The sequence below is a fragment of the Paroedura picta genome, chromosome 8, assembly GCF_049243985.1.
Source record: "Paroedura picta isolate Pp20150507F chromosome 8, Ppicta_v3.0, whole genome shotgun sequence".
NCBI classification, from domain to species: domain Eukaryota; kingdom Metazoa; phylum Chordata; class Lepidosauria; order Squamata; family Gekkonidae; genus Paroedura; species Paroedura picta.
The window spans coordinates 46378964-46391937 of record NC_135376.1 but is presented as its reverse complement, the minus strand read 5'-3'; the positions used below and the strand labels follow the sequence as shown (position 1 = coordinate 46391937).

General features: G+C 43.4%; 1 protein-coding gene across 9 annotated transcripts in view; it reads left to right on the top strand.

Annotated features, from left to right (window-relative positions):
* NT5C2 (5'-nucleotidase, cytosolic II) overlaps positions 1-12974 on the top strand; it is an 82641-nt gene that overhangs the window by 11140 nt on the left and 58527 nt on the right. For 4 of the 9 annotated variants that reach the window (XM_077349595.1, XM_077349597.1, XM_077349598.1 and 1 more), the window contains exon 1: positions 12113-12187. Coding sequence is in view for 4 of the 9 variants with exons in the window: in XM_077349591.1 (XP_077205706.1) it covers positions 12087-12187 (101 nt within the window). In the remaining 5 variants the exon portion in view is untranslated. Of the gene's footprint in view, positions 1-2534; positions 2554-2745; positions 2902-2944; positions 3062-12052; positions 12188-12974 lie in introns of those variants that run through there. The other 5 variants (XM_077349592.1, XM_077349589.1, XM_077349590.1 and 2 more) reach the window with 5 other exon arrangements.

Sequence of the window (12974 nt, the reverse complement as noted above, 5' to 3'; positions counted from 1 at the left end):
GCCTGGAGCACCAGAGCCAGTTTAAGGTTTTGTGCAGCCCTAGTAAAATACAATTCTGGCAGGAGCAGCTAGACTGAGGGCAGAGGCACCCCCCATGGTGCAAAGAGATGTCAGAGTGTCCCTAAATAGGGAAAAGGGGGCAGGAGAGAGGGTACAGTCCTGATCCATGGGGGGAAGGCATTGTGTGGGGCCCCTGGAAGCATGGGGCCTATAACACATGCTACATGCACTACATGGATAAACTGGCCCTGCAGACAGTTGCTTTTATCACTATTTCCTCAGCTATCAGTAGTCATTAGTAAAGCTCAAAATAGACAGCAGTGTTTCATTATTGTTGTTATGTGTGCTCACTCTTCTTTTTAGTCTCTACTCTTTTTAGTAGTGGAAAAACACATCTATATATTTACTGTCTGTGAATCCCAGTTATTGTTGTGGCAGAATCCTGGGATCTGCTACCCTTCCAAGCAATTACAACAAAATAATGTAAAATAGATTGAATTACAATCAGGCTGTTCCCTGAGTTTCATAACCGGAGTAAGACTCTGAACCTGGGTTTCTCTCACCCAAACTCAGTGTCATTGTGCTACAGTGTACTATTGATTTCTTGTACAGTCTTGGTATATTGCTGTGTCATGTTCTAGTTTGTAAATTAACAAACTAAGTTAATAATTAGGCATGCAAAAAAAGATTTTGAAAAGCAGGTTACTAGAAGCATCAAGACAAGCAATTATTTTTGAAAAAAATATACCTGGAGCAGGAAACTAGGCAGAGAAACAGTGGGGTCTTTGGATGACAAAGGAATAAAGCAGTGGTCCCCAACCCCCGGGATGCGGCCCAATGCCGGGCCGCGAAGGCCTCTGCGCTGGGCCGCGGCTCCCTCTTCCCGCCCCCCCCACAGCGAGAAGCTCGCCAGGCTGCGAGTAAATCGGCCGCCGAAGCGGCCGATCAGTTTGCGGCCTGGCAAGCCTCTTGCTTTGGGAGGGGGCGGGAAGAGAAGCTTGCCGGGCCGCAAGCTAATCGGCTGCTTTGGCGGCCGATTTCCTTGCAGCCTGGAGGGGCGGGGAGAGGGAGCCGCGGCCGCTGGCATGCCGGCGGCGCAAACGCGCACGCGCAGACTTGCCACACATGCGCGTTTGTGTCCGGGGGCACAAACACGCACGCATGGCAAGTCCGCGCATGTGTGTTTGTGCCGGAGCTGCTGCGCATGCGTGGGGCCCCAGGTCGCCCTCTCCCCGCACCCCGGCGCAGCGGTCCGCAGCCTAACAAAGGTTGCGGACCATTGTGCTAAAGGAAGATGGGGAGATGGCAGAAAAGCTTAATGACTTTTTTGCTTCTGTGTTCACTGTGAAATTGTGGGGCACAGTGGGGTGCCCATGCGACAGTCCTATTTCCAGGAAGGGAGTCTGAATAGCTGGAGCCAAATTGGGGTGACCAGAGATGAAAATCTGGACCTACTTGGGAAATTAAAAACTGATAAGTCTCAAGGTCCTCATGGCATGCACCCAACGGTTCTTTAAAAACACTGATGTGAAATAGTTGATTTATATGTAACTTATCACTAAATTCAGCTGCTGTAGCAGAAGACTGGAGAGTAGCAAATGTAACACAAATTATAAAAAAAGAATCCAAAGGTGAACCAGGAAATTACAAGCCAGTCAGCCTAGTGTCTATTCCAGGCAAATTAGTAGAAACTATAATCAAAGATAGAATTGTTAGGCACATAGATGGACAAAACTTACTGAGGGGAAATCAGAATGGGTTTTTTGGAGGCATTTGAGAAAGTGAATAAGCATGCAGCCAATAGGAGCCCAAGTGACATTATATGCCTGTACTTTCAAAAGGCTTTTGACAAGATAACTTACCAAACACTCCAGAATGAACTTAATAGACATGGAGTAAGAAAACGGGTTCTCTTTTGGGTTAAAAACTGGTTAAATGACAGGAAGCAAAGAGTAGGAATCAATGGACTATTCTCACAGTGGAGGGATTAAGCAGTGGGCTCAGCACCAGCCCTGCTCTGTGGCCACTGCCCCTTCCACCCATCTTCCACGCCTGGTCCTGTTTCCAGAATCAGTTTACTGCAGATTATGTGTTTCCACATAACCTATGACAATCTGATTCTCAGAAATTTTATTTTTCTGAAATCATATACATTGACCAAATTATAATACATTGACCAAAATGATAATGTAAGTATGATATGAACCCAATTGGACACCCAGGCAGGTCCTGGTAAAGAGTACATATGCACTCATGTCACCCTGCTCTTATGCTTTAGCACTGAGAGATATTTTGTGACTTATCATCTCTGGCGCCCTTATAATAGATCAGTGTGAACCAGACCCTTAGAAGGAGCACAATTAACATTCCGGGCGATGGAGGGAGGTGCTCTTGTTTCTCTCCACTTCTGTTGTTATATGATGCTTGACTGTTCATAAGAAAGGAGTCAAAACGAGTCGGCACATGCCTCTCTGGGAAGGCTGTCCGTAGCCCGTTGCAACAAAATAAAACGGAAGTCCAGTGCACAATAAAGACCAGCAACATTTATTCCAGGTAGGTAGCGGTGTTGGTCTGAAGCAGCAGAACAAAGTTCGAGTCCAGCCGCACTTATCCCACCGCGAGCTTTCGGGAATCAGAGCTCACTTCAGCGGAGGAGTTCGACAGACCTCAACAGCCTCTGAAACCGCCTATGCAGCATTGCAGCAGGCTGGAACATTTCCCCTAACCCCTTACTGGAGGGGAGGCGCCATGTCGAAATAACGGGGCGGGAGACGAGGCACGGGGGACGTTCTCTTGCGCGTGCGCGGCCTGTGGGGGTTAAGCTCTGCGGCAGTTCAGTTGTGCGGTTTCCTGCGGGGGTGGAGAGCGAGCGAGCGAGGGAGCGCGGCGCACGCGGGAAAGGTGAGGGGGGGGGGTGAGGGAGGAGGAGGAGAGAACGGCGACCCTCTTGCGTTCCGACGGGGAGGGGGAGAAGGGAGGGGAGCTGGCGCGGCCGAGGCGGGAAGTCTTGGGCAGGAGGACCTTCCTCCTCGCCAGCGGGAGAGGAGCCCTAGTCATGGGGGTGAGCCCGCTTTCCTTGTAGGGGGATGAAGGACCGTCCCCGTCCTTCTCCGGAGAGAGCGAAAGGGCTCCCCTGGGCCCCGTCGCTTCCTTGCGTTGTCTTGTGGCGCGCAGGAGTCGTGAGCGGAACCCCACCCCGGGGCTGAGGGGGGGAGGGGGCGGGCGCCTCAAGGTGCCGGGGAACGCGCCCTTAATTTTGCCTGTGCACCCTTGGCTGCTTCGCTGAGTGGGGCGGGGAAGCGATGAGATACTGACCGGAGGGGTGGGCGGGAATCCCTACTTTCGTTTCCCGGTGGTGCGGGCAGAGCAACCCGTGGGTGCCCTTTTCGGGGCTATGTATTCCGGTTTGGGTGACTCGCGTGGTGAGGACAGTTGGGAACGAGGGATCCACTTCCGTCATTATTCCCCAGATCGGGTCGATCCTCACCTTTCTTCTTGAAAGTTCGGGGGGGGGGGAATCTGTGCCGGTGGCTGTGAAATTGGTTCCAGTGATTGGAATTCCCTCTATCAGTCTTGTATCTCATCTTCTCGGCCTGTCTACTGAAAAGGCAGGTGTTGCGATGAGACTTGCCTCCCATATAAGGAGAACCGTGGATACTTTCTAGCCTCACCGTAAAGAGTTTGAATTGGGAGCCCCCCCCCCCTAAATTTTCTCTCCCTTACCTTTGCAATTGTTCTGCACAATCACCTTTTCTGCATTAACTGAGTGCAAACGCTTCTGGAGATGGTGAGAGTGTCATTTTAAGACTCCAGCATAGACACGTGCCTTCAAAATGGACAACTGTACATTGGAACTTATTTTGCACTGAGGGTTTAACAGTAGTAATTTACTTCATGTCAGGCTGGTGGCTTTAATCCAGGACATTGGGCCCTTGCCCTGAAATTGAACAACATTTTGGTTAGCTGACTGATGTTTCCTGTTACAAATAGCTTTGTTGCCCAGTTGCGAAATGTTCTGGGACAGAGTAAGGCAGCCGGCCTGGCAGCAAGGATGTCAGGTGCTTCAGGCAAACCTTGCTGATTTTTCCCCCCACTTTGTTTAAACGGAGCTGGCCTTGGCATGGACTTGTATGTCAGGCTCCAGCTGATAAACTGAAGCAATAATGTTGCCAGATTTTTAGAAAAGTATGTGTGTTTCTATTAAGTCTTTTGTGAACATCTGCTATTAGTGTGGTGTTGTAACATGTAGCAATTTGGCAATATGCATATATAAGCCAAATGATTTAGTGTGTTATATTTTCATGGTGTTACAAGTCCTTAAAACTGCAAATTATTAAGTTCCTTGATGTTTCAGAATCTGAATTGCGTACACTCCAAAAAAGACATCTGCTGTATTTGTTTTAACCCAGACATGAAACAGTAGGAGAGCTGCCTAATCACACCCCCCCCCACCACCACATTCACCATCTCATTCTGTTACCTTCTAGAATGAGGAGACACGGGTCTGCGGCTGCTTTGCAGGTTACGAATTGTTGTTTCCTTGTTCCATTGAGGCTTGTTTTTGCCTCTGGAGTTGATGCCTCTAGTGCTTACTGGCATCTCTTTGTATCCCCCTGGCTATATGTTCAAAAATTCTGTAAATCTTGGAAGTCAAGGAGTAGAAATCTGGAGGGGTAGGTTAAATAGCATATATTTTATTCTTATCAAACCTCAACTTATTTTCCCCTCTTTAACCTGGCATTTTTATAGGATTTAGAAATGAAAATACAATTCACCACCAGAACTGAATATGCTTAATTATCTAGAGGATTGCCCTGATATACTGTAGCTTGCCAGATTTCAGAAGAGAAGCAGGGTCAGCTCTGGTTAGTATATGGATGGATGTAAATTGTCTTATATAAAAATATTCATACTACACATTTTGTCTTCAGTGTTCCACTCATTCTACAAGAGAATGTTACACAGGGACCCCCCCCACACACACATACACCCTGACAAAATTTCCAGTTTTTCTTTTGTAAAAATTGAAAGAAGTGTGTATGGGAGGATACTTTCTTCCTAATTCTTTTTGGTCCCCCCTTCCCACAAGCATTTAATTTCTGTTCCCCATCAAAGAGCAGAACTTCAAAATACTGTAATATCTGTGTTCCTTTTTCCAGTATACCACATGTGTCCAAATGTTAAGACAATATAACTCGTCTGTGGTTGCCTCTATATTGCAACAGTTGTCAGTTATCTTTCATTAACACTGCAAAACCAGAGGCATTCACAGCAGCGATAGGCTGTTCAAATGTCAGTTTTCCTTGCACTTTGCATGACTCAGCCAGCTCACAGTGGTCACTATTTACTCTTCCCCCATACCACTAGAGCAGTGGTCCGCAATCTTTCTAAGGCTGCGGACCGGTGGTGGTCGGGAGGGTGATCCAGCAGCCGCGCATGTGCAAACACGCATGCGCTGCAGTTCCACGCATGCGCATTTGTGCCATGGGCAGCCGCAAATGCACATGTTGGCATTGCTGCGCATGCACGAAACTGCCAAGCATTTGCATTTGCAGCTGTGCAAGGCGCAAACGCGCATGTGCGGCCCTGCTGCGTGTGCGCGTTTGCACTGGCGGCCCTGCTTCCCTCTCCTCCCCCTCCCACAAAAAGAAGCTTGCCGGGCCGCAAGCTAATTGGCCGCTTTTGTGGCCGATTTGCTTGCGGCCTGGGAAGTTTCTCCCTGTGGGGGGGGGCGGGGAGCCGCGGCCCAGCACCGGGCTACGGCCCGGTGGTTGGGGACCACCGCAATAGAGAGCTTTTTTAAAAACGTTGCCATTACAATGTAGCTTTTTAAAAAAAGGTTAAAAAGCCTTCTGGTGATGAGATGTATGTGTGCAGGGCCCAAGGCTGTCTGCTGTGTAAATCATTATGGTTCCCTACTTGGATTATGCAGCTGATATGATTTACTGCACTAAGTACTGAAACATAACAATTTGCCAATTAATACATACATTTTGTTTGTTTAATATGAAAATGAGCTGCAAAAGTTAATTTGAAGTTATTCACATAAAAATCAAATAGCTGAGGTAAATGTAGAGTCTGGGGATATTTATACATTTATTTATTAAATTTGTAACCTGCCTTTCTCCCCAATGAAGGCCTATAGTGGCTTATTTTCACAACAACTTTGTGAGATAGGCTGAGAGAGTGTGCGTGGCTAAAGGACACACAGTCAACTTCCATTGTGTGAGATTTAAAGCCAGGTTTGCACATCACAAATTTATCTCTAAATTGTAGGCAGGATATGTGTGACATTAAGATCTATGGGCCCTCCTTGCCTCAGCTGGGACAATATCCTGAACCCCCACACATATTTTTTTCTCCATGAGGCACAGAATGGATAGAATGGGTGCTTGTGCTACGGAAAGTGGGTGTGGGTGGGCTTGGATCGACTGATGCTGCAGGTTTTAAGGGAGTGGGATCTTTTATGTATTTTTACTCTGGGGTTTTAAGAACTGTAACCTACCTCAAGCCAGTGAATAACTGGGAGTGGGAGGTAATAAATTGAAAAATAAATAAAGTCAGTAATTGATAGGCAAGGTGTCAGTTTTATTACAAAGATAGAGGGAGGAGCCTAAGCATGCAGAAACAATCAAGAGTGGACTTGGTGCAGCGCCCCATTGTTGGATCATTGTCTCCTACCAAGTTTGATCTTTCACTTCTCAATGGAGTCCTAGAAGCCTCATAGTGAACCATTTTGTGATGTCTTAAATCAGTTATTTTTTAACAGATTTGAGTGCAGTAACCAGGAATACAGCAGTATGCATAATGCCTAGCATTGTTAATTTTCTACCATAAAAAAACAAAATATTGATCCAAAATTTACATCCAAGTAGGCTACTTACTATTTTGTTTAATATAAATTTAATTACCATGTCTAAAATACTGTTAATTAGTGACCCTCTTCCTAATAGTGAACTCTGTGTTTATTGATAGATTAGTAAAATGGAGGGATCCCCAAATATGCAAAACAATATAATCTTGAGAATTGTTAAGAAATGGGCAAATGAGCAGATAAGCACCAAGAATGTTCATTGTTTTTACAACATGGAATGTTGAGAGCAGTTGGGAGAAAATGGGGGGCAGGGAAATTGGTAAAGCCTTTAACTTATCTGTGCTAAAGGATATAATTAGTGACAATTTACGTATAAATTCCTCATGCCATTGCCAGGACTTTTGGTCAGATAAATGCCTTGGTTCCCTGCTGGGAACTTAGTTGTTAGGTGCTTTTGTCCAATTCCAATTGAACCATGGGAAGAAGAGGCTTAAACTTCTCTGCTCCCCACCATTTTGCTGTGTTAACAATATAAAACACATCTTTTATAACTTGGCATATAAAATCATGTTACTTGGCATATTTAAGGAATGTAAAAGTATGAATAATAAAATCAGAGTCCAGTAGCACCTTTAAGACCAACAAAGATTTATTCAAGGCATGAGCTTTCGAGTGCAGGCACTCTGTTTTCTACAAGCAAAGTTGTAAGTATACCCAGTACTAAAGCAAGAATTCTGTAAATTGCTCTCTGCTATCTTAGCTCATTCTAAGTGTTGAGTGAAACCTTGCCTTGAAGTATTTCACTCATTCTAAGGGGGGAGGGAATCAAGAGTTTTCTTCAGTGTCCCCCAGATTTCCAATTGGAAAAACTGAAAAAAATCATCAGAAAACAATAGAAAAACCTCATTTTCCTCTACATTTCTCAATACAAGTAGTGTGCTAATTCAGTTTAATTAGAGAGAAAAATAGTGGAAACATAGTTTGGATTTTTATAACATCTTGGTGAAATGCTAGAGAGAATTCTATACAATGAATTTTCCTTCATAGTTACTAATGAAGTAACAGCAATTTAGGAGAAAGTTGTAGCTTGGAGTGATATTAGGTCTAGCCTGTCTGGAACTACTGGTATTACCTAGCAACTTCCATTATTAAGTGATTATTTATACCTGAGATAAAAAGTAAATGCTCTTGGAGGTATTCATTTGAAGACCCAAGCACTGACCAGGGGAAGTAATGAGTACTATGTTGGTAAACGTGGGATAGTAAACCTCCTGTTTGCAGCCCTCCTCAAGGGAAACCCGTCCCTCTGCCCCATTGTGGCTTTTTGCCTCCGGATGAGGCTGCAAGGGAAAACAAGCTGAACTTCTCTCCCCCCCCCCACTCCTTGCCTTGTCAATAACATCAAACCACCAATCATAGTGCAGCAGTTCTCTTGTGGACTGAAACTTCCCCCCCTTTGAGCCCAGAAATTATTTTTTTTATTAAAAAAAGACACTTCTGCATTGCTATGTGGTAATGCCATAACATGGAAGCATTTATGATAAAAATAAACATCACCACATTGCTATGGAGAAATGACAGAACGACACAGCATTCCCCCCCCCCCCCTTTTGGGGGGGATTTGTGTTCTTTTGGACTAATTCTGTCTGGGTGGATTTTTGAGACTCTGAACATATCTATCTATCTGTCTGTCTGTCTGTCTGTCTGTCTGTCTGTCTGTCTGTCTGTCTATCTATCTATCTATCATCCCTCCCTCCCTCCCTCCCCTCCCTCCGCAAATGGTTGGCTTAAAAACAAAATGCTCAGACTCCTGTATGATCAGAAGGATGCTTGATCACCCTCCCCCCTTTCCCAGCTCAGGGGCTGTGTTTTGCCTGCCTGATCCCAAAAAGACCACGGACCCTTTGCAGAAGATTTGTTTTAAACCTTTGACAATGTAGCTTTGCAGTCGCACTGCAATGTAGACTGCGCCATTTTAAAAATTACTTGGAGCAGGAAATGGAGGGGTGCAGATGCAAGAGACTATTGCACCTTTTCCTCTCCATACAGACTTGCCTCTGGTTGCTCACCGATGGGATGCAAGATAAAAAGTGGCAAATAAACTTTTTGCAATTTCCCTCACCCCAAGGCAAATCTGGGCAAAAGGCAAGCCAGCCCCTGGACAGCCTTGGGATGTAAACATCAGGTGGAGGGGACTCTAAAATCTGTCCAGGGGCAGATTCCTCATGCAGAAACGATCAGTGTGTTGAAAGAGCTTCATATACTTTATCTCAAGTAGTTCATACAGCAGCCATAGTCTTTTGGACAAAGGCTAATTCACTACCATCGATTTATTTCACAATACTGACCAAATGAGCCTCTGAAATATACAATTTGTAATTTTTCAGGGAAGTGGTTTGTTGGGTAGGTGTCGGGCCAGGTGTATCTTCTTCTTATGCCGAGTACTACCAACTAATGCACTGAGTTTTTGGTATGCCTGCAGCCTTTAGACTGAGTGGAGTTTACAGTGCACTCTTAATAGATTGTTTCTATAAACTAGATTTACATGGTAGTTAAAGGCCTGTGAAATTTCATGGGTAAAGCAAAATTTGGCATCTTTGATGGGGAGGGCTCTGGCACTTCTCAGTTATTTGGCTAGCATTTGGGGGATAAAACATTAGAACTATAGCACCCATACTCCATTACCCTGGAGAATGTATGTTTCATTTCTGATTCTTTACCCTGTCTATTTCAGGACATATTGAGTGGGTAAGTGTGTCCCAGTTGTTCAGACCTGAGCCTTCCTTTCCTGCCTGTCTTCCTCTGTTCTGTTCTCAAGATAGCTCATGGATGTAGAGGCCATTAATGCTTTATTGCTTCCTCTGAAGCCATGTTCCAGTTAAGTTTGGGAGGTGTAAAGTAAGAGGGTTTGAGGCAATTTTCCCACCTTAAGTTCAAATGGTGTTCAACTATTCTGGGATGTTCTAAGATGAAAAGAGATACTGATATGGACTGGCTGATTTATAGCTTGATAATAGGATTTCATTACTCCCTTAAGTGAATATTGTTAGGATTCTTTGCTGCTGTAATTGGCAGGAGAACAACTTTTTCTAGGAACACAGTATTTGTTTTCAAAGCAAGGAATTTCAGAGCATTCTAAGACTGCATGCTCTTTCCTTCTAATAGGATCATCACTAATCATTTGTTTTGTCGTCTAATATTGGAAAGTAATCTGTTCAAAGTCAGAAATCATGTCACCTGAAAGAAGGTGCACAAGAGCTACAAAATATCCCAGCTGTAGATGGAACAATGAAGAATCACCTGGCCTGCCTCAGACAACCAACTCCCCACATACACTCTGGGTTATTTCAGCTGTCAGAACCCCAGGGGAATTCCGTTGAGTTCAGATAAGCTTTTTAACAAAATAGAAAAACAACTTATCTATATGTGCAACATCCATGTTGTTTGTTGCACACATGCCTTCTTACAAATCAAGTTAACTCGGACTAGCACTTTACTACTAAATGTATAGTATAGTTTGAAGTTCTTAGTTTTTTAATTTTAGAAATGTTTGGGTATGACAGTGGTAGAAGGACTGTAATTAAAATATCACACAAAGCTGTTTCTAAAATGGCTAGCAAGTTTATATATTCCTATATATTTGAGGATATTTACAGATGCTTTAAAAATAGGTTTTGTAACTTAAGAAAGGATACCATAACATTCAGTAGTTCATAGCTGATAATTTTGATTGGCTGGCTAGTTGCCTGTATGATTACATACTTATCCTGCTGACTTACAAAAGTATGTCAGGGTTCAGCCCAACTTATTTTTAGCTAGTGTCCTTGGCAATAATTTGAAAAGAAGCATTTGTATATTTAAAGCAAATGAAAGTCTGGAAAAAATGATGATGTAGCCTTGATCACCACAAGGTGTCTAGATTTTTCTGTTCAGGCCAAATAATTTGAAGCTAGTTTCCTAACCATGTAATAAAGGATCTCAGCGTATAACCCATGAAAATAGAAAATGGAGTTTCTGTAAAATGTTGCACCCTCTTTAAGCACGGAATAGAGTTCTAGTATGAGATGACAGAAGCTATGGTAGGGCACACATCAAATCTGTTTGGTATTTTGTCTTTAAATAGTTTAGTTGCTACATTCTAGATACTAGCTTAGTCATTTAACAGGTAATAGATTTCTATGTGTATCATTGCTGATTGCCCATTCCTGCAGCAGGCTTCCAACTCTTGCTCTGTGCTGTTCCTACATTTGGGATAGTAAAGTCATATGCTTCTCTCCATATTCATGATGTAATTTGTTTGATCTGGCAGTCTTCAAGGAGTGGCTTGATGCATTGAGCAGCGGGGTGGAGTAGATGACCTGTATGCACCTTCCAAGTCTATGATACTATGATTTCAACACACCATGAAGTGTCATGTAGTGTCCACATAGTGTGATTCTTCCTAGGTGAGGTGGAATGGGAGGAATGTGTGATGAAGCCTTCCATATGCCCAAGTGTTTTCAACATGGAATATTTTTGTTGTGTGTCAACTATTGAGTACAATGGGCGAATAAGTTACCTACTTGATACTTCAGTAGGGATGACAAGATCTTTGGTTCAGTTTGCTTGTCTTGACTAGAATACATGGTTGTAAATTTTGCTTTTTTGATGATAATGGTTTTAAGGTTCTGTACAATCTTGTTTTTTCTCTTACAAATGGTTGCTGTCAGTGGGTTTAGTTTTATGTCAAGTTTTTATCTCTCTCACTAAATGTTGATGTTGCTTTAGGATGCTTAGGGCTAGTCCTGCATTGAGCAGGGGGTTGGACTAGATGGCCTGTATGGCCCCTTCCAACTCTATGATTCTATGATGTTGTTTCCAGGTGGGGCTGGCAAAAACGTATAGAGTCAGTACACAGGACTTTTTGCAAACAAAAATCAAGGAAATAGTAAATTAAACTACAAAATTTAGAGCAAGGAAATAAGGGTGAGGGAAACACAAAGAAAACTTTCATGTTCCCACAGCACTAGCCTGTGAAATTATCGGAACCTTAAACTGAAATATATATTAAACATTTCACTGTTAAATATGGATGTATATACAGCTAATTTTTCATCAATATATATATTGGTTTGGTAATGTTCTTGCAATTTTTCACTGATTCCTGCGGACATTTTAAAAAACCAGGACGTGGGTTATAAAAAAGTTTTGTGAAATATGCCTTGAAGGTTAAATATATCTCTTCATTTACCTTTCCAGAGTAAAGTGACAATTGCAAAATTTTGTTTAAAAAATGACAACTTCATGGAGTGACCGATTACAAAATACAGCTGATCTTCCTGCAAACATGGATGGGCATTCTCTGAAGAAGTATCGTCGGGAAGCATATCATCGGTAAGCTTTTGTGAATTAATGTCACTCCTTCTAAATGTCTGTAGAGAAATTAACTCCCCCGCAAATAAGGACCACATACAGCTATTTTCTCATATTTGAGAGCCAACAGTTGCCGCTTTTCCTTTCACACTTCCTTACTTTCCTTGTTGTTGTTTACCCTCACATCTTAACCTTTGATTTACAATGTAATTTCATGATCAGACTGTTGCTCCGTTTGTCCAGACTGCATATGTGAAAGAGTGTCACTGCCACCTCCATTGCTTTGGTTTCTAGAGCCAGCCTAGAGATGATGGCATTTTACATGTGGCTGCCAATACCATTTTAAATGGGTGATTTAAAAAACATTGCAAGAGCCCAGTCCTGGTCAGGCCCATGGAACAGTAGGACTGTTTCTGCACTGAGGACTCACCCAGCCATCATTACATGATGATTTCGGTTTTTAAAGTTCAGAATCCTGCCACAGACCATTTCTGAGTTTTGGATTGGGAGACATTACCCCCCTTTCCACACTTTTTGTCCCCAAATTGAGTCCACATTTGTTTCTGCATTGAAGCTGAGGGACAGGAAGTGGAAACTTCTTGGCAACCTTAAGCAAACAACAACAAAAAACTTGTCCACCTTTGTCACATGACACAGTCACCCAATCCTGTGGCAGCGCCATTTTATTGTCTTTGAATGCCCCCCTCCAAGTCTGAAATCATCTTTTTAAATTAGCCCTGTCATGTTATAATGCAAAAGTGTAATAACACAAAAGAGTTGGTGGGGATACAAAAATGTGGCTTGTTGT